This window comes from Theropithecus gelada, chromosome 17 (genome assembly GCF_003255815.1).
Source record: "Theropithecus gelada isolate Dixy chromosome 17, Tgel_1.0, whole genome shotgun sequence".
NCBI lineage: Eukaryota > Metazoa > Chordata > Mammalia > Primates > Cercopithecidae > Theropithecus > Theropithecus gelada.
In genome coordinates this window covers 51,658,759-51,677,498 of record NC_037685.1, presented here as the reverse complement: position 1 = coordinate 51,677,498, position 18,740 = coordinate 51,658,759, and the positions used below count along the sequence as shown (strand labels likewise).

Sequence of the window (18,740 nt, the reverse complement as noted above, 5' to 3'; positions counted from 1 at the left end):
CATTGTTTCAAACAGTAACACTGAAATGTCACAATAAGTACTAACGTGTTATAAAGGTTAGACTGCTCATTATAATTTCCACAGAATTTAGCACACTTTGAAGCCTAGAAATAAAAGCAATAAAACAAAGATCGAGGTGAAGACATCCGCATCCATTTTAAAGGTGCAGGCTGCTAGAAGCCATCTTCCTGCTGTGGCCAGCACTCGGGGAGAAGTGGACGTTAAGGCCGTCCAGTCGGCACTAGAACACATGCTCTTCTCCTCCAGAAAATCAGGAGAAAAGTGTACTCTAATTAAGCAGACCACCTAGGCGATAGTTCATCTGACACTAAGATGCACGAAGTCCACAGGTGAGGGAAGCCTCATGAAAATCTAACAGCCTGAACAGCTCCCTGAGTCGCCTACATCCGAGTGTGCATGAAGAATGGCCGGACACATGCAATGAGTCTGCTCAGGGAGCTGCATCAGGCTCGCTGCACCCAGGTTTCAGTATGTGTGTGGTACAGAAGGCCCCCAGGCCTTCCCGCCACTGGGGTTTTAGCAGCGAATGTAGTTCCCCTGGGTGCCTTCCCTTCTTTCTCTGTTTTTTTTCCTCCTGTGGATGGCTAACATGTTCATTAGAAAAGAAGTTTAATGATGGTCTTATGAAAATAACAAACATCCTAACATTGCTATTTGTAATGCTCCCTTTACTTTCCTAATGAATTAAGGATAACTGTTCAGTTTAATTTGCACAAGAGCTAGGAAATCTACCTTTCTGCAGAATTGCTGTTAAATGTTCTCCTAACAGCTGTTTCTCCACACAAGCAATCAGTGGTTTCCTACATAAGGCAAAGAGAATAAGCATTAGAAATAAAGTTTAAAGAAGAGACTGGTTCTCTGTAAAAGATGGGGGCGTTTGTCTATGACAGATGCAGTCTAGAGGCAATCAGAAACGGAAGGTTAAGAGCATTTCCTCATGCAAATGGACGACTCCTGTTGCTAATAACTCTGAAGGAAGCACTTTCTAAAAACCCCCTACTGGACAGCACAAACAGGCCCACGGGCAGGCCCAGGGAAGCAGGGATGCATCTGCTTTATTCCAAGGATTGCTAATTTCAGCCATCTTCCCAAGCCTTCATTTCTAGTTTACAAAGAACGTTTTAACCTACCATCTTATGGAGAAGGGCAGAGCCGACATTCCGCCTCCTGCTTCCCACATGAGCAGAAAGGGCTCAGGGAGGCTGTGTGTGACCTGCACACCCTGGTTGTGGGGCTTCGCTGTGGCTGCCACTCTCTCCACCATCTCCCCCGGACTTCCCTGGCTGCTGCTTCCTAGTCTCCTGGGGGCTGCTTTTCTGCTCCCAGTTGGATGGAAGCACAACATGGCCCCTGAGCCACCCTGTCTGGCTTGAGATTTTGGATTTCCCACAGCCTCCTCCAACTCCACACGTCGGAGTGACCACATCTCTTCCCCTGTGCGCTCTGTTTTCGTGCTGGATTCTGTCATGATCCTGTCTCCTTCCTTCATCCGGCCTGCCCCTTTTCTTACCGTGCTGGGTCCAGTTCTGCACATTGTATCATTTTCATCTCCCTTCCTGTTTTCTCTGCTGAGTCCTACCAAGTCCTGTTCTGCACATCTGTACATTTTATCATTCCCTACTGGGGCCCAGTTCTGCACACTGTTATCATTTTCTTTTTCTTTTTTTTGAGATGGAGTCTCCCTCTGCTACCCAGGCTGGAGTGCAGTGGCGCGATCTCGGCTCACTGCAAGCTCCGCCTCCCGGATTCACGCCATTCTCCTGCCTCAGCCTCCTGTGTAGCTGGGACTACAGGCCCCCGCCACCATGCCCAGCTAATTTTTTGTATTTTTACTAGAGACGGGGTTTCACCGTGTTAGCCAGGATGATCTCGATCTCCTGACCTTGTGATCCACCCACCTCAGCCTCCCAAAGTGCTGGGATTACAGGCGTGAGCCACCGCGCCCGGCTGCACACTGTATCATTTTCACTTCTCTCCCTTGCTGTCCCCTCTGCCCCTGTTCTTGCCTCCCATCACACGGACATTCTGTGCCTGACACGCACACTCACATAATCTCAACCTTTTTGTTTCCCTAGCTACTCATCAACCTCAGGTTTGCAGGAAAAAAACATTAGAAGAAAAGAGAAAATTGTGTGACAGCACCATAAATAAAATTAAAGCGATATAAAATGAGTGCACAATCAAAATAGCCTAATATTCAGTGATACTCCATTAACATAAATAGCCCATCTCAAAACTCAAAGATGCCATGTATCTCAGCAAGATTTACTCCCTTTAGACAATAACTTATGACAAGGCACTAGGTAAAAACTGTAATTTGTAAATGCCAAATAAGGACAAATAACAAAGTAAAATATGCTAGGTGCAAAAATACTCTTAGTGCTGAATGAACTGACAGAGACACCCTTTATTTCAATAACCAGCCAGGAGAACCCTCCAGCCGTGGTGAAGACATGAATGCTCGGTGAGCGATCGGTACTTACTGTGTGCCGTGGTCCAAGTAAGTGATCACTCTGTCTCCTTCTTCCTCTAAACGTTTACTTACATGGTTAAGATATTCTGGAACCTTCCAGACAAAACAAACGTATCAGTAACAAAAAGACTGTCAACATTATCCAAGAGATTGAAATTTTATTTTCCTTATATGTAATTTTTTAAAAAAGCAGAATATGTATTCAAGCCAAATATTAACACAGATTAACAGGGAGGGAGAGGTAGGATGCAAGTGTGTTGGGGGGACATGGAGAAAAGGATCGAGATTAACATCCATCCTAGAACAGGGCCCAGGCTGCACTTCTCTTTCGTCCCTGCTCACCACTAAGTTTTGGGGTCTGTGCACACCCTCCTCCCATCCCCAGGGCCCACAGGGAGCTGAGCAGCACTTGGTAGGAGGGTGAGGTGCTAAATGGCAACTCTGCCCCGCACAGATGGGTCAGCAAAAGCAAGTCAACAAGCTGGCTGTTCATCTGGGGACACCAAACAACATGGTGGCAGGAGACCTCAAAGTACACCTATGTTTCCCAAGACAGTGCAGGAAAGGCCTGAGGCTCTGCCGGGGTAGCTGCAGCCGGGCTCAGTATCTGACATGAGACTTCCTCTCCAAAGCCAGAATGAAGGAACCAATGGCCAGGGCCAATTCTGGGCAGTAGCACGTGCCATTTGGGTGACAGTCTATGGGGCAGGTTCCTTTATGATTTTGCTCTGGTATCTGGAAAAGTGGTTAAGTTTTTTTGGTTCCTTACTACTATATGTTTTTTCACATGGCTTTTTTTGGGAAAATTTTTTGCAGTGCTTCACACAAAAAATTTTATCATTTGTATTTATTTTTCATTTTTAAGGTGTGTGTTTTTATCATTTTGCTTAAATTTGAGTTATTTTACTTATTTCAGAAACGATCTGACAGATTTTTACTTGTGGGGGGAGGGCAATAGTTTCTAAGTTAACATAAACTAAATTCTTAGTATACTAAGAATGAAGTTCATTACTGGGGATTCTGGCAAGACTGCAGCTTTCAGAAGATTTTCAATGAAACATCTGTGTGTGTGTGAAAAGGCAAACACGAGGAAAGTCCTCCCAGATGCTCATCTGCAGAAACGAAGCCAGGGGATTCGGAAGCATCCCATCATCTCACCTCTCTTTCCTGCATTAACCTTTGGCCTTCGGCAGCATATAAGCAGTTAGTCTCTTCCAAAAATTTCAGTTCAAATGAATCTTTATACACCTAAGAAATGAGCAGAGTTATTGACCAATTTCAGTAAAGGAAACTACCTTTTCAAGGGCTAACAAATCCCAGTTTCTGACGGGGCAGGCTGCCATGACCTGAACTTGGAGCTGCCTGTGGCCACCCAGCCGGCCAGCAGCACTGTCCTTCCCAAAACGGCCAGGAAGACCCTCTTCTGTTCTTTTCCTATGGTGCCTTGGGGTCACATTGCACTAAAGAACTTCACCCTTCGTCTTTTGTGTGTGTTGCTAACATTCTCCCCGAGTATGTCATCTGGTTTTGTCTGTTTGTGGTATATTTTCCATGAAAAAGGCGCATTTTACGTAGTGATATTGATCCATCTTCCCTTTTGTGGCACCTGGTGTGGTGTTAGCTTGAGAGCCATTCCCCTCCTAGGGATTTTAAAAACTCTTCTATCTTCAACAAACACTTTTATGATTTCATTGTTTAACATCTTTGGTACAACCATTTATTCTGGTGCAAGTAGCTGGGCAGGTACCCGGGCATCTTCGGCACAGGCAGCACTCACCTGCAGGTCGGACAGCATGCCCAGCAGGCTCCGCAGCAGGCTCCGGTCCACGGCCTCGCCGCTCCTCTCGCGCTCGATCAGCAGCAGGATTCCATCAATGGTTTTACTTTGAACCATTTTATCACTAATAATATGGGTTCTAAACAGTTCTAATCCCATATCCCTGTACAGACAGTAAGAAACAATACATTTTAGTTTCGCTTTTTAGAAGTTATGGGTGTTATCTCCAGCTATGCTACTCAATATCATCCAAAAAATGTGAAGTAGCTAATTCTCTACATCTAGGTGCCAAGAATTTCTTTTTAAAAACTTCTGTTGGCCGGGCACGGTGGCTCAAGCCTGTAATCCCAGCACTTTGGGAGGCCGAGGCGGGCGGATCACGAGGTCAGGAGATCGAGACCATCCCGGCTAACACGGTGAAACCCCGTCTCTACTAAAAAATACAAAAAACTAGCCGGGTGCGGTGGCGGGCGCCTGTAGTCCCAGCTACTCGGGAGGCTGAGGCAGGAGAATGGCGTGAACCCGGGAGGCGGAGCTTGCAGTGAGCTGAGATCCGGCCATTGCACTCCAGCCTGGGCGGCAAAGCGAGACTCCGTCTCAAAAAAAAAAAAAAATAAAAAATAAAAAAAAATAAAAACTTCTGTTTTTCGGCCAGTCTAGTGTGCCTTGTCTGCTCCATGTCCCTGGAGATACTGCTAGGCCAAGCATGCCACTGACAACAAAATTGGTATCACATAATCTGCTGGCGGAAGCCCGGGGTTCTTGCCACCTTCCTGGTGAGTGACCGGAGATGCTCAGTCGGGCACCACGACCCTGCCTGCCCCACCTGCCCTGCCTGCCACCATCTGCAACAGCCCTCAGGGTACACTCTCTTCCCAATGTCCTCTGCGGTGCACGTCCCAGCAGCTTCCCTTCTCCAAGCCCTGGGAGCTCTCCCACCAAATGTTTGCTGCTTTCCCAAGAAGAGAAGGTGACACACGGCTTTCAGAGTTCATCGCAGTCCTCAGCTCACGGCCTGAGGAATGTTATGAAGATGTTTCAGCTGCCAGTGACTGTCCACAAAACCCATGTTGGGGGTTCTGTGCTTTGCTTCAACACTCCTGCTGCCCCCAATGGCCAAGTACTCCATTAAGGAGGGGCCAAAAATACAGATGCTGGGCTCCAGCCAGAAATCCTGAATTGGCACCTGAGGGCAGGAGTGGTGCTGGTGGTGGCAGCAGCAGTAATACAGTGGTGGGCAGGTGGTGGTGGCAGTAGTAATAGCGGTGGTGGCGGTGATAGCAGCAGTAATGGTGGGTGGAGAGTGGTGGCAGTAGAAACAGTGGTAGGTGGGTGTTGGCGGTGGCAGTAATAATAATATGAATTATGGTGGCAGTGGTGGCAGCAGCCGCAGCGGTGGGTGCCACAGAGGTGTGCAGAGGGCCCTGGGAGTCACTCGGTGGTGGAGACACGCACCGCCCTTGACCGCCCACCACACCGCCACAGGCATCCTGTCGCTCCCACGCCTGCTGCACACCAGGTCTTCTGTGCACTTCACCACAGCAGGGGCAGGAAGGTGCAATGGCCAGACTTGTGGCTCGAGGCAGCTGCCTGGGTTTGAATCTTGGCCCTACTACTTGCTAGCTGTGTGACCCTGGGCAAGGAGCTTCACGTCTCTGTGCCTTTCCTTCCTTAGCTGTAAAATGAGGCTCAAACGCTATTAGCTCCTGCCTGTGAAGCCCTTGGGGCAGTGCCAGGCAGGTAGCCAGTGCTTAGAAAGGCTCAGGTCTCCACTTCTGTGACTCTCCACTCTGCCACAGGGATCTTCTCTTCAAAACCACCACCTCAGCTGAAAACCCTTCAGGGCCCTCATCAGCTCCACCCCTCCCCACCCGCCCAGGCCCCACACGGGCTTCTTCCGGTCATGCTGCTGTCCTAGCCATCAGCGGCAGGAGATACTCGGCTTTGAACTTACTGCTTCCTTCCTTCTACTCTTTCTTTCTTAGCTGCCTGACCACCCTTGCTCATTCTCCAAAGCACAGGCCAAGGTTGACCCTCAGCCCTCCTTCCCATCCCAGAGATGGACAATGTCCTCACCACGCATTGCCCACACACACCTCAACCAGGATTCTTGTTGTACTGATGCTCACATTCGGGTTTTTAGCCTCTTGTGGTAGACTGGAGGTGGTATCATTTATTCTATTCTATAAACGCTGTTTGTAGTTTGTATGACGGTTATGGTATACACTATGTTTACAAATTAAGAGTTTAGTGTTGGGCATGGTGGTTCACACAAGTAATTCCAGCACTTTGGGAGGCTGAGGTGGGAGGATTGCTTGAGGCCAGGGGTTTGAGACCAGCCTGGGTAACATAGTGAGATCCTGGCTCTACAAAAAAATTTTTAGAAGTTAGTTGGATGTGGTGGTGCTTGCCTATAGTCCCAGCTACAGGGGAGGCCAAGGCAGGAGGATCACTTGAGCCCAGGAGTTTGAGGCTGCAGTGAGTTATGACTGCACCACTGCACTCCAGCCTGGGTAACAGAGTGAGACCCTGTCTCTAAAAATAATAATAATAATTTTTGAAAAGCATTTAGACTATGGGCTGGACAATCCAGGTAGGGCAAGTTATTTCAACTTATGTGCCTTAGTTTGTATAAAAGGGGAGTTACAATGGCCACGCCATAGAGCTGTTCTAGGAATTAAATACATTAGTAGGAAACAGTCCCTTGCACAGAGTAAATGCTAGATAAGCTACTACGATCACTTTTATTATCTCCATTGTTTCCCGGAACACAGGCTGTCCTTTCTGTCAGCGTCTGCCTTCTCATAGACTACGTGGATGTCTGCTAGGAGATGTGTGGGGGTTCCACCAGGAAGTTAGAGGGACAAATGGCATTAAGGGAGCTTCAACAAGGACAGGGTGTCCAAAATTGCACAGATATTGTATAAAATAAGGACAAAAAATGCTTGCTGGATTTGGTCACTTGCAGGTCACTGACATCTCAGACAAGAGCAATCTCTACATGCCGAAGGCAGAAATCACACTGCCTTGGGTCAGTGTGCCCAGGGTGGGGGGAGGAAAAGCAGGCACATTTTAAAGAACTTGGGTTTAAAGGTCATGAGAAGGCACAACATCACTTTTATGTTTGAATGTGAGAAGAATGAAACACTCCATTAACAGAGAACAAGACCAATTAGACGGTGAACAGAGAACAAGACAAATCAGACGGTGAGACGGACACAGCTTTTGTCCAAGGTCGGCTTGCAGGAGGTGGCAGGACTCAGCACATGGAGTGGTCACAGGACACATGGGGGTCAGCAGATGACATGCAGGGGTCAGTGGCCGTGAATGCTGCTGAGGAGGGGCCCCAGAACCCCTAGTGTATACAGTCCCCGAAAGATGACGGATGACGAGTGCTATGTGCTCAGGAGGCCAGGAGGCTGAGCAAGCCATTCCACAGGGGCCACGCAGCCTCAGGGCTATGACCCCATGGGCAGCAGGCAGTCTCTCAGAGTTTCGACTGCAGTGCTGGAAAGAGCTGCTCCAGGCTCAAACTCCAGCTGTCAGAGAGAAACCAAGGCCCTCTGTTTCCACCCTCATGACCAAAGTCAGCCGCCTGTCCCAGCTTCCTGCTCTACTCCTCGCTGCTGGCCAGGCACCTGGTGGTTCAAGGCTAAGACCCACCTGGACTCCTACGTTCACATTAATGATTTTGGCTGAAGAAAGGAAGGCACAAGTAATCACACACACTTTACCATCTTAGCCTGCCGAAGACACAAATGGGACGGAAGGCATCAGCTGCAGCGAAGACGCAGCTCTGCCCTGTGAGGACACTTACCAGATGGAGGGCAGCGTGGAGTTCTGCAGCACATAGGTGCGGTCCAAGAACAGGAAGATGCTTCTAATCATGATCTGACCAGCAGAAAGAAGAACCATTTACTCATGAATTCTACTAGCAGAATATTCAAGATCAGGCCTTTTGGACTCCATGCTAGCTGTCTCAAATCCAACAACTGTTTCCTGATGGAAAGATGCTGTCCACCACGGTCCTCATGTTTGATTTTTTTTCCTAAAGTTAATTGTGTTTCCTTGGTATGTGATTTCCATCTCTTTAATATCATAAATCTGATTGTAAGAATTTTAACGCACTTAGCCTAAAACGGTATCTTTTTTTTTTTTTTTTTTAAAGAGATCCTGTGTTCAGGCAAAGCCTAAAGGATATCTTTTAAATTTGGTCACTTTTTGACTGACGTGGTACATCTTACTTGATTAGGGAGATGCACTAAGCTTTTAAAACCCGAGTTCCTGTTACATGATGAGGCTCCTGGACGTGTGTCTCTGACTCTGCGTTACGAGCGGAGTGAGGGGACGCGGGATGATGCACTGGCCCTGTCCTGTGCTCCTACCACCAAGCCCACCACCTGGCCGGGGAGACGTGTGGACACATCTCACTCAAACCTTCCCAAAGACACTCCGCGGGCTCTAGCAGCTGCCGCCAGGTACCTGGCCCAGAAAAGAAACACACCCATCATCTCCTACTTGTCTCATTTAGAAAACGAAAGATTTCAACCTATTTAGGAAAGCTATTAATACGGTCTTTTCTCTCACTTAATTAACAGCCAGCTCACACCAAAATGTACACACATGAAGTGAAGTCAAAGCTAAGACATCTACAAAGCCTAAGATGTTGGTTGTGCAGTTACAGTAAAGACCTGGGATTCAGGCTTGATTTTCTGGAGTAAGTTGTGCTTAAAGAGACATTTAGAGATCCACTCAGGCATTTAAGAATCCTGTCACCACTGCGGACTCTGACTGTGGACCTGAAGGCCAAGAGGGTCAGCAGTGCCCTCCCACAAGAGCTGAGTTCACCTTCCCTGCTTTTCTCGTTGTGCTGTTCACCCATAGCACTGAACACAGACAGAACTTCTACGTCTCAGCTCTCAATCATGTGGGTGAGGGAAGATGGATGAAGTCATGTTTTGATAAAAACATTGCTTACCATTTGTCTGCAGTGGTCCTGCCAGCATGTGTTAATCTTCTTTAAGAATAAAACACTATCTAGTGAGTCTGTACAGACCTGCTAAGGAAAACTTTAAAAAACGCTGGCCAATTTAATTATTACAATTTTTTTTTTTTTTTTTGAGGTGGAGTCTTGCTCTGTCGCTCAGGCTGGAGTGCACTGGTGCGATCTCAGCTCACTGCAGCGCAGCCTCTGCCTCCCAGGTTCAAACGATTCTCCTACCTCAGCCTCCTGAGTAGCTGGGATTATAGGCATGCGCCACCAAGCCCAGCTAATTTTTTGTATTTTTAGTAGAGACAGGGTTTCACCATGTTGGTCAGGCTGATCTTGAACTCCTGACCTTGTGATCCACTGGCCTCAGCCTCCCACAGTGCTGGGATTACAGGCATGAGCCACCGCACCTGGCCATTATTACAATTTTAACCCCTTAATTTCAGCTGCTTTCTCCACCGAATACTACACATCATTTAGTAATCGGAATACTGAAAGAATATTAGTCTTGAATGTTCATGTCCCCCAGAATTCACAGGCCGAAACTCTAACTCCACGGTAATAGTGTCAGGAGGCAGGGCCTCTGGGAGGTGACAAGGTCAGGAGAGTGGACAAACCTCAAGAATGGGGTTATGAAAGAGACCCCAGAGAGCTCCCCTGCCTCTTCCACCACACAAGGATGCAGTGGGAAGGTGCTGGCTATCAACCAGGAAGCAGGGCCCCACCAGATATGGAATCTGCCAGTGCCTCGACCCTGGGCCTCCAGCCTCCAGAGCTGTGAGCAACAGACTCCTGCTGCTGATGAGTCAGTCTACGGTGTTTCATCACAGCAGCCCCAGTGGGCTAAGACACACCAGAAGTTCAATCATGGATCTCCGTTATCTCATCACCGATGTGCACTCAGCCTGCCGGCGCCGCTTTCTCTTCCCACGGCCCCCGCTCCCTTTCCAGCCTCCCTCATTCTCTGCTTCCTTCACTGCCAGACACTTTCAAGTCCCTGCTGGCAGAAACACGCCCAGGCCACAAGTGCCCTGGGGCTAGGTGGCCGGACAAAAGGCCCCACTTCACAAAAGGCAGCCACTGAATATATTCCCACGGGGGCTCCTGGAGATGGGGACTGGCATGGTAAGAGTCAGCCACAAGGACTATTTTTTAAAAATTAAAAGAGACGGCACCTCACTATATTCCTAGGCTGGTCTTGAAAGCGTGGTCTTAGTTAATCCTCCTGTCTCAGTCTCCCAAAGTGCCAGGATTACAGGTGTGAGTCAGTGTGCCCAGCCTGTCACAATGTGCAGCCGGACAGGAAAATGGCTCAGGTTTAACTTTCGGCCTCGATGAAAACTGACATAAACTCTCATCCACGCATCAAATTAGGAACACTGTTACCCTGACTCTTTTTTTTTTTGAGACGGAATCTCGCTCTGTCGCCCAGGCTGGAGTGCAGTGGCATGATCTTGGCTCACTGCAAGCTTTGCTTCCCAGGTTTATGCCATTCTCCTGCCTCAGCCTCCCAAGTAGCTGGGACTACAGGTGCCCGCCACCACACCTGCCTAATTTTTTCTACTTTTTAGTAGAGTCGGGGTTTCACTGTGTTAGCCAGGATGGTCTCGATCTCCTGACCTCATGATCCACCTGCCTTGGCCTCCCAAAGTGCTGGGATTACAGGCATGAGCCACCACGCCGGGCCTACCTTGACTCTTAGAATGTATATTTTTAGGAAAACGCCCAAAAAGTAGTTTAGGACAAAGAAACCAGAATATGGGCTTCTAGAGCAAGTGGCCTGGCATCCCTCAGGTTCATGCAAAGCTGAGAATCATAAATGACTATAAACTGCTTTATTGTTTACGAAACACTCTTCACGTCCACTCTCACTGAAAATCTCCTAAACCTTGTGGTGCAGGTATTGTTCCCTTGTATGGATTAAATGTACAAAATAGCTTGTCAAAGTGGACAGAACATGGACTTCCTACGTTTAACCCTTGATCCACCACCTGTCAGCAACACGATACTGGCCAAGCCAAAGGACTTCTCCAGGTCTGTTTCTGCCATGCAGCGAGACACTACACACTCAGAGCCGACGTGAGGCGGTGACAACACCCTCACACACAGAGAGGAGGAAAAACACATCAGTCAAGCAGGGTGCGCAAATCAGACAGGAGCTGGAGTCTCAGGGTGGCAAAGAGTGGCCTGACAAGGAAAGAGTGCCAGGGAGGGTAGGGTGCCAGGCAGAGCCTGAGGAGGAACAGACGGTGCTGAGGACAGCCAAGGGGCTCCCGGGGGGTCTGAATCCTTGTCACACCAGGAAGTGCTGTGACCACAGCTACAGGGGCCTAAGACAGCTTACTCTATTTTCTCTTGGGGCTTTGCTGAATTCTCAGAGAGCACTGCCAGAAAATTAAAAATAGACAGTTACAGCAAAGACCTAATGGCTGAATGGTTAACAGGTTCCTCTGGAAGTACTCTTTTAAAATTGCTCAAAATTGTAATGGCTCATTATATAGGAATCTACAGAAACAGTCTGGAAAAAACAAACAAAAAATCTGTCCCAAGTACATTTGGACAGGCTTCAAGGAGCCCCAACAGCCATCCTGCAGCTCTAACTCCAGGAGCTGAATGAGAGCTGTGGCCTGGACCTCCCCGCAAGTCTCTGCTGGCAGGCAGGTCACGCCAGCCGAAGGCGTAGCTTTGTTTCTGGATGAGGGTGCACAGATCCTTTAAACTTAATGGGGTTAAACTGACGCCAGTCAATCTGACACCACTGGGCAGCTCAGGTGTTGTGAAGATAGAGTTCCACATGGGGCAGTGTCTTGTTAAGATGGAAAGTCCAACGTAAAGTGCTCATTAAATGAGAAATACTTTCTCTAAAATAGCTCTGTAAAATCAATATAGATCCTCGATCAAAATTTTTTTTGTTATTTCCCACAGAAAAAAGTACAAAATGGTAAGCTAAAATCACAGCGTGGCATTTACTAAGTAAGCTCTGGCCTTCTAAACATCAAAATCAATTCCAGATTCTAGGATATAACAAATAGTCACAATGCTGTGCAAGTAATTCTAGGACGTGAGACATATAGATAGAGTGACAGTCTGTCAATAGTGTATTCTCGAGATAGGTTCTTCAGCAACCATATTTTTTCTCATTACAGAAAAGGGCCAATCTTCGTTAAAGGATTTATACAGCCTACTGAGATGAGTTAGGCAGGTCTTCAAACAGCAAACAACATCCAACAGCAGAAATGCTTACACCATAGGAAAAACCTACCTATCATATCTGTAATGAAAAAGAAAAAGAAAAAGAAAGCAAAAGACGATGCTTCTGTTGGGGCAGAAGAGGGACACATGCATTTTCTATGCTTGGTTGTCTGCTTCTGCAGTTCCAGGAACAAGGCCCACCTGCTGCCTCTACCCACAGACAGACCACCAGAGGACAGCCCTAGGCCGACCCTCATTCATCCACACAGCTCATGAAGGCAGGCGTGCTGTTTTGCCTCCTTTGATCTGGCCGAGCACTAACAGGGTTCTCTTGGGCTTTCGTCTCTTCATCTAGAAAATATGGCCAACAAAGGTACCTACAGCTCAGGGTGCTGTGAGACAAAGCGATTTATGAATGTGCAGAGCTTGGCCTACTGCCAGCAAGTGCTCCATACACAGTATCTGGTCAAGTGAGAACAGGCACAAAGTCTTTCTAAGGAAAGACAAAGCATGCTGTCGCCAGTGCGGATCATAAAGGCACGCTCAAGAGGCAACTGGAGCTCTGCGACTTCCCCAACAGCCAAGGCTCCCTGCTCACTCCCGTGCCCCTCCCTTCTGCTGGCTACACTGCTCTCACGGGGTCCACCACTGCCTGGCATTCTGCGGCTGACCAGAGCTGCAATGCTGTCAAGGTGAACCAGGGGAAGGAAAACATGAGTTTCATCTACTGTTATCTACAGATTAGATTCTGAGGACAGTTGGCCTGACATTTTTGAAGAGCTCCTGGGGCTCATGCAGCCTGGCTGGGTGGCACGTGGTCCTGCAGCAGCATGTGGTGTGGGTTCTGCAGCAGCTGCCTCTGGCTGAGACCGTGTATGAGTGCATGGGTACAAAAGGCCTTTATTTTGGGGAAGGGACGTCACCAAGGGCAGGTATCTATTTTGAAAGGGACAGCTAAGTGCAGAATTTATCAAACACGTGAGACAAGAAAATGGACATGGTAAACGAAGAAGATGGTAGTGAATGACTCAATTCCACAAAAGCCCTCTTTCTACCTGTGCATCTGATGGGCTTCATCTATAATCTAATATCAGCATACAATCAAAATATAATCGGCACATAACATTACTTAAATCTGGCCGGGCGTGGTGGCTCATGCCTGTAATCCCAACACTTTGGGAGGCTGAGGCCGAGGCCGGCAGATAACCCAAGATTGGGAGTTCGAAACCAGCCTGACCAACGTGGAGAAACTCCATGTCTACTGAAAATACAAAATTAGCCAGGCATGGTGGCACATGCCTGTAATCCCAGCTACTTGGGAGGCTGAGGCAGGAGAATCGCTTGAACCCAGGAAGTGGAGGTTGCGGTGAGCCAAGATTGCGCCATTGCACTCCAGCCTGGGCAATTAAGAGTGAAACTCCAGTCTCAAAACAACAACATGTTACTTAAGTCTTAGAAAGCAGAGTTACTTGAAGTACTGGAATATCCCAGAGGCAAAGGAAATCTGAATATGCAGACCTTGGAATACTCCCTGCTGCACGGTATCATCTGCCATCAGATTAACATTTCGCCATGAGACTGGGCTGGGTCAGAACTCTCTTCCAGCAGAAACAAGCTCTTTGAGAGCAGGACCCTTGCCATTCACGCCTGTCCCTGGTCCCCAGTGCACAGTGCTGAGTTGGACAGAAACACTCACCTACCTTTACTAGGTTAATGTACGAATGTAGCCTAAAAGCCTTCATCACAGAACCTGCCACTTCCTGGTCTCATCATCCCTTCAGACTCTACTTATCAGCCACTAAGCCAGTTGCCATATTAAACTTGCCCCTCGATTCACACAAGGTGACTGTCCTCTCACCTCCCTGACACCAGCCCTCAGCCACCTCCTCTGATGGCTCTGCTCTTTTTCTTTTTAGAGATGGGGATCTTGCTCTGTTGCTCAGGCTGGAGTGCAGTGGTACAATCTCAGCTCACTGCAGCCTCGGCCTCCTGGGCTCAAGCAATCCTCCCACCTCAGCCTCCAGGGCAGCTGGGACCACAGGTGTGAACCACACACCCGACTAATTGTTGTCGAGGCTGCTCTGGAGCTCTTGGGCTCAACTGACCCTCCTGCCTTGGCCTCCCAAAATGCAGTGCTGAGAATAGAGGCGTGAGCCACTGCATCTGGCCACTCTGCTCATTTTTCCTGGGCATCTCATCTGTATCTGGATCCACTGGATCTGTGTCTCCAGCCCCAAATGCACAACAGGCATCTCTACCTGAGTGACTCCTCACCTCCTTCCAAAACAACATGACCAAGACAGACCCTCCCTGCCTCAATCCGTGTCTGGTTGATCCTTCCACAGCGGTCAGATCCTTTTCCTCTGAACTGTAACAGGTTTGCTGGCAGGATGCTGCCATTCCACTCCGTGGTTTTGCTGCCCAGTCAAACCACCGTGGTGTGAACCACTGCTTGGTTCAACAAAGGTTCCTCCACAATTCAGCATCCACCTTCCCCTCGTTTTTCCCTCTAGGGATCCTGTCAGTGGTCAACTCTCCCACATCCAGCAGCATACCTGGCTCTTCCGCCCAGTAAGCTTCCTCAGCGCCAGGGCTGCCCATGCTGCTCCCCGGCCTGTGCCACCTTGGCATCCCACAGTGCCTGCCACTTCCTCATCCATCCTTTAGGACTTGGCCCAGACATCACTTCGCCCCTGCAATGCTCCCCTACCCAGGTGCGCTGGCTGCTCTTTCTTTAGGTGCCAGGAGCTTATCTGAACCTTTGAAAACCCTTATCACAGGCCGGGCGCGGTAGCTCACACCTGTAATCCCAGCACTTTGGGAGGCTGAGGCGGGTGGATCACGAGGTCAGGAGTTCGTGGCCAACGTGGTGAAACCCTGTCTCTACTGAAAATACAAAAATTAGCTGGGCGTGGTGGTGGGCGCCTATAATCCCAGCTACTGGGGAGGCCGAAGCAGGAGAATGGCTTGAAGCCAGGAGGCGGAAGTGCAGTGAGCCGAGATCGTGCCACTGCTCTCCAGCCTGGGTGACAGAGCAAGACTCCGTCTCACACACAAAAAAACCCCTTATCACAGCACTTCGTAAATGCTTATCCTGATGCTTCTGCCACCTCCATTTGGGTTTAAGCACCAAAGGGACAGAATCCCATTCTGCTCAGATTATTTTCCCAGGGCCTGGCATTATACCTAGCACATGACAGATACTTAAAAACATGTGCCGACCCAATGAAAGGCTGTGGTGTGCTGGTCTATATGCAAACTTATCTCATCACTCTGCCAGAGTGACCTCCGTGAACAATCTAATTCTGGTTTCTTGCTTAAAAAACCTGTGAGGACTCTGGGATACTCACAGACTGAAGTTCAACTCCTTGATAGTAACCACAAAGATTCAAATTCAATCTGCAACTTAGCAGCACAGCCTAAGGGCCACGGCTTCTCTGGAGTTCTAGCTGTGCCCCGCTGCTCGGGGTTTCCAGAGCACCCTTCACCTTCCGGTGCCGCATCCACAGGAGGGGGGATCCTCCCCATCCTTCGGAAGGGTCTCCTCTGGGAGGCTCTGCCCCAGTTGCTTCACATGCCACCATTCCTGGCCTGGCTGGCACAGTTCTCGACTCAAGATATCTCATGACTAATAAGGGCACTTAATATGGTAGCATTTTCCTCTTTCGCCTTTAAGGAACCAAATGATAATTTTTGTAATCCTAATTTTGCCACCGCGCCAGGGAAGTACAGTAATTCCCCTGCCTCTCCCATAGGCCTGCGACTTCTTGGAGGGTAGAAATTGGGCACGGCGGTCGCTTTACATTTGGCGGTGCCAGTGCAGCAGGTAGAAAGCAAGTGCTTGTGCAGTGAGTGAACTGATGGCACATTAGTCAACCCACAGAGTAGGAGTAACTGGCAGAAGGATCATTTGATCAGGTAATCAAATAGTAGTTTTCAAGTAAATGGGGACTGTAACTAGGGTAGGAACAATTATCGCCTACTGACTCTCACAAATGCCTAAGTCTTTGGGAGAAGGCTTGGGCATCTGCTAAAGACCTCCCCCAAGCCTAGGAGTCAGGCCACTTTTTGGATGGAAACATCCGGAACATGGGTTCCTGGAAGCGCACTGCTCAGCGGTGGCACTGGGGCGGGGCCTGCTTCCGTGCGCCCTCACAGGAGCCTCCTGAGATAAGGTGTACTTTGGCCAGGTTCCAAAAGGTTGTGTGTGGTCACTCATCTCTTGAACAACCTCACCATCTTTAGGAAAGGGCTTTGCTGGAAAACACTGCAGGGCGTATTTACAGAAGCCAGCACCACAGAGCTGGAACTGACCTCACTCACCGCCTGTGGGGGGCGCTGTGGAGACTGTCTGAACAGAGGCCTCTCACCCTGCATTTCAGCTTCCCTGTCACGTGCTTCAGCTTCAGCAGCACCAACTGCTGCAGCTTCCCTGAGGGTCCTTCCAATGAACTCAGAACGGTTTAGTTTCCCAAGATCAGGGAGACAGGGGAGCAGAAGTTTCCCTGAATTAGAAGAACACTTAGAAGTAAACAAACACAAACCACTTAATTTTACATATGAAGAAACGGAGGCCTAGAAAAGTACAGCCACAAGTAGATTTTCTGCAATTATAAACTCTACTTTCTAATTTCTACCCAATGAGACACATGGATAGCTACAGTAATGGGAGGAGGTTAGGGAATGAGATTGAGTCCAGATTACAGAATTTTCTATAGGATGCCAAGGAGCCCAGAAACTCCCCTGTAGACATCTAAGTCACAGCTGGTGTGGCAGCTGAATTCTGAGATGCTCCTGCCTGTCCCCACGTGCAGGACGCTTCACATGCACTGTGAAGGAGCCTGTGAATACGAAGGTCACAATTCTCTGACTGGGTCACAGGTTACCTCACATAAGGCCCCATCTCAGCAGGTCAGATAGGCAGATTCTCCTGCTGGTCTAGAAGCAGAAAAGAGTCAGGCAAGGACTTGTGCATGTGGAGCTGAGAGCGACACCGAGCAACACAGGACAGAAGGCCCCAGGGCCCTCAGTCCCACAACCACAGGAACTGCCTTCCGCCGACTGCCTGCCTTCCACCGACTGCCTGCCCGTGCTAGCAAAGACCTCAGGTGAGGCCGCAGCCTGGCTGACACCTTGACTTTGTCCATGAGACTGAGCACAGAATCCACTGAATCCCGCCTGGCCTCCTGACAGACACAGCTGTGAGCTGATAAGCGGGTGTCTCTGTACGTCGCCAAGTTGATGGGACTTTGCTGCCTATCACAGAAAGCCAATGCAGACGGTGTTTATTAGAATAAAGGATACTCGAACTTTTAAGACACTTTTCAGAACGTTTCCTAAACACTCAACCATACCCAATAAGTGAGCATGGCTTCCCTTTAATTCAGATCAGCAAAACAATTGAAGGTAAATTTCGCTTAAAAACCTACCATTCTGAGTCACGAAATAAAAGAGAACTTTAAGATCTATTGCTTTAATATTAAGGATACTCATTAGTTCTTTATCATAATAATGTTCAGTTTTGAAAGACTTAATGAATAGAAACTTTATGAACCAAAAAAAGGATATTCTCTAAACGGAAGGATCTGTGCCTGGACGTGGTCTTCACAGGCCTGACGTAGTTGCTTGTACAGCATTGGGGAGACTTTGTGAGAACAGAGATTTTCCACAGCCTGCGAACAAAAGGGGTATATCAATTCTTCAGTATGAACAACAGATTGGTTCACAAAACAACCCTGTTGTTAATACAGCTGTAATCATAACAAAAAGGCACCCCATACCCTACCCCAAGTACTTCCGGAATCTACAAATAAATTATTTATTATGGCTAAGTTTAGGGCACTTCTCGTTGGAACACTGCAGTCCAGTCACAGTTGGCATGGGGGTAGGTAACAACAGTTAATGTGGGCACGTTGCACCTGCTGGACTTGGCTCCCAGGCGGCTGGCCCCCGCCACTCCTGAGCGTCTACGGCGCCCAGTCACTGGGGACTCCACCACAGGTTTCATCCTCACAGGCTTGTTTCTGGGTGCTCCGATTCCTCAGTCTGAGGTGGGGGTCAATGCAGTGTGTGTGTGTTTAAGTTCACCTTGATGATTACAAAGTGAAATCAGGGCTAGAGAACCAAGAAAACCTTTTCCCTCAGTGACCACCTTCCCTTCAGGAAGGAGAACAACAGGCTGGGGCTCCAGTTCCGCTCACGCTCCCCAGGGCAGTGATTCGGTCCAAACTGAGCCTTTTCTAGGTGACATTGGCCAGACTACATTGTTTCCTATTTATTTTTCTGTA

General features: G+C 48.6%; 1 protein-coding gene across 5 annotated transcripts in view; it reads right to left on the bottom strand.

The window, feature by feature from the left end:
- The window catches only part of CUL4A (cullin 4A), a 56,956-nt gene that overhangs the window by 27,953 nt on the left and 10,263 nt on the right, over positions 1–18,740 (bottom strand). For 4 of the 5 annotated variants that reach the window (XM_025363950.1, XM_025363951.1, XM_025363949.1 and 1 more), the window contains exons 3-9: positions 18,022–18,125; positions 9,250–9,319; positions 8,089–8,162; positions 4,272–4,434; positions 3,653–3,742; positions 2,505–2,587; positions 754–821 (exon numbers count right to left, since the gene is read on the bottom strand). In XM_025363950.1, the coding sequence (XP_025219735.1) occupies positions 754–821; positions 2,505–2,587; positions 3,653–3,742; positions 4,272–4,434; positions 8,089–8,162; positions 9,250–9,319; positions 18,022–18,089 (616 nt within the window). In that variant the 5' untranslated portion in view covers positions 18,090–18,125. Of the gene's footprint in view, positions 1–753; positions 822–2,504; positions 2,588–3,652; positions 3,743–4,271; positions 4,435–7,467; positions 7,967–8,088; positions 8,163–9,249; positions 9,320–18,021; positions 18,126–18,740 lie in introns of those variants that run through there. The other variant, XM_025363952.1, reaches the window with a different exon arrangement.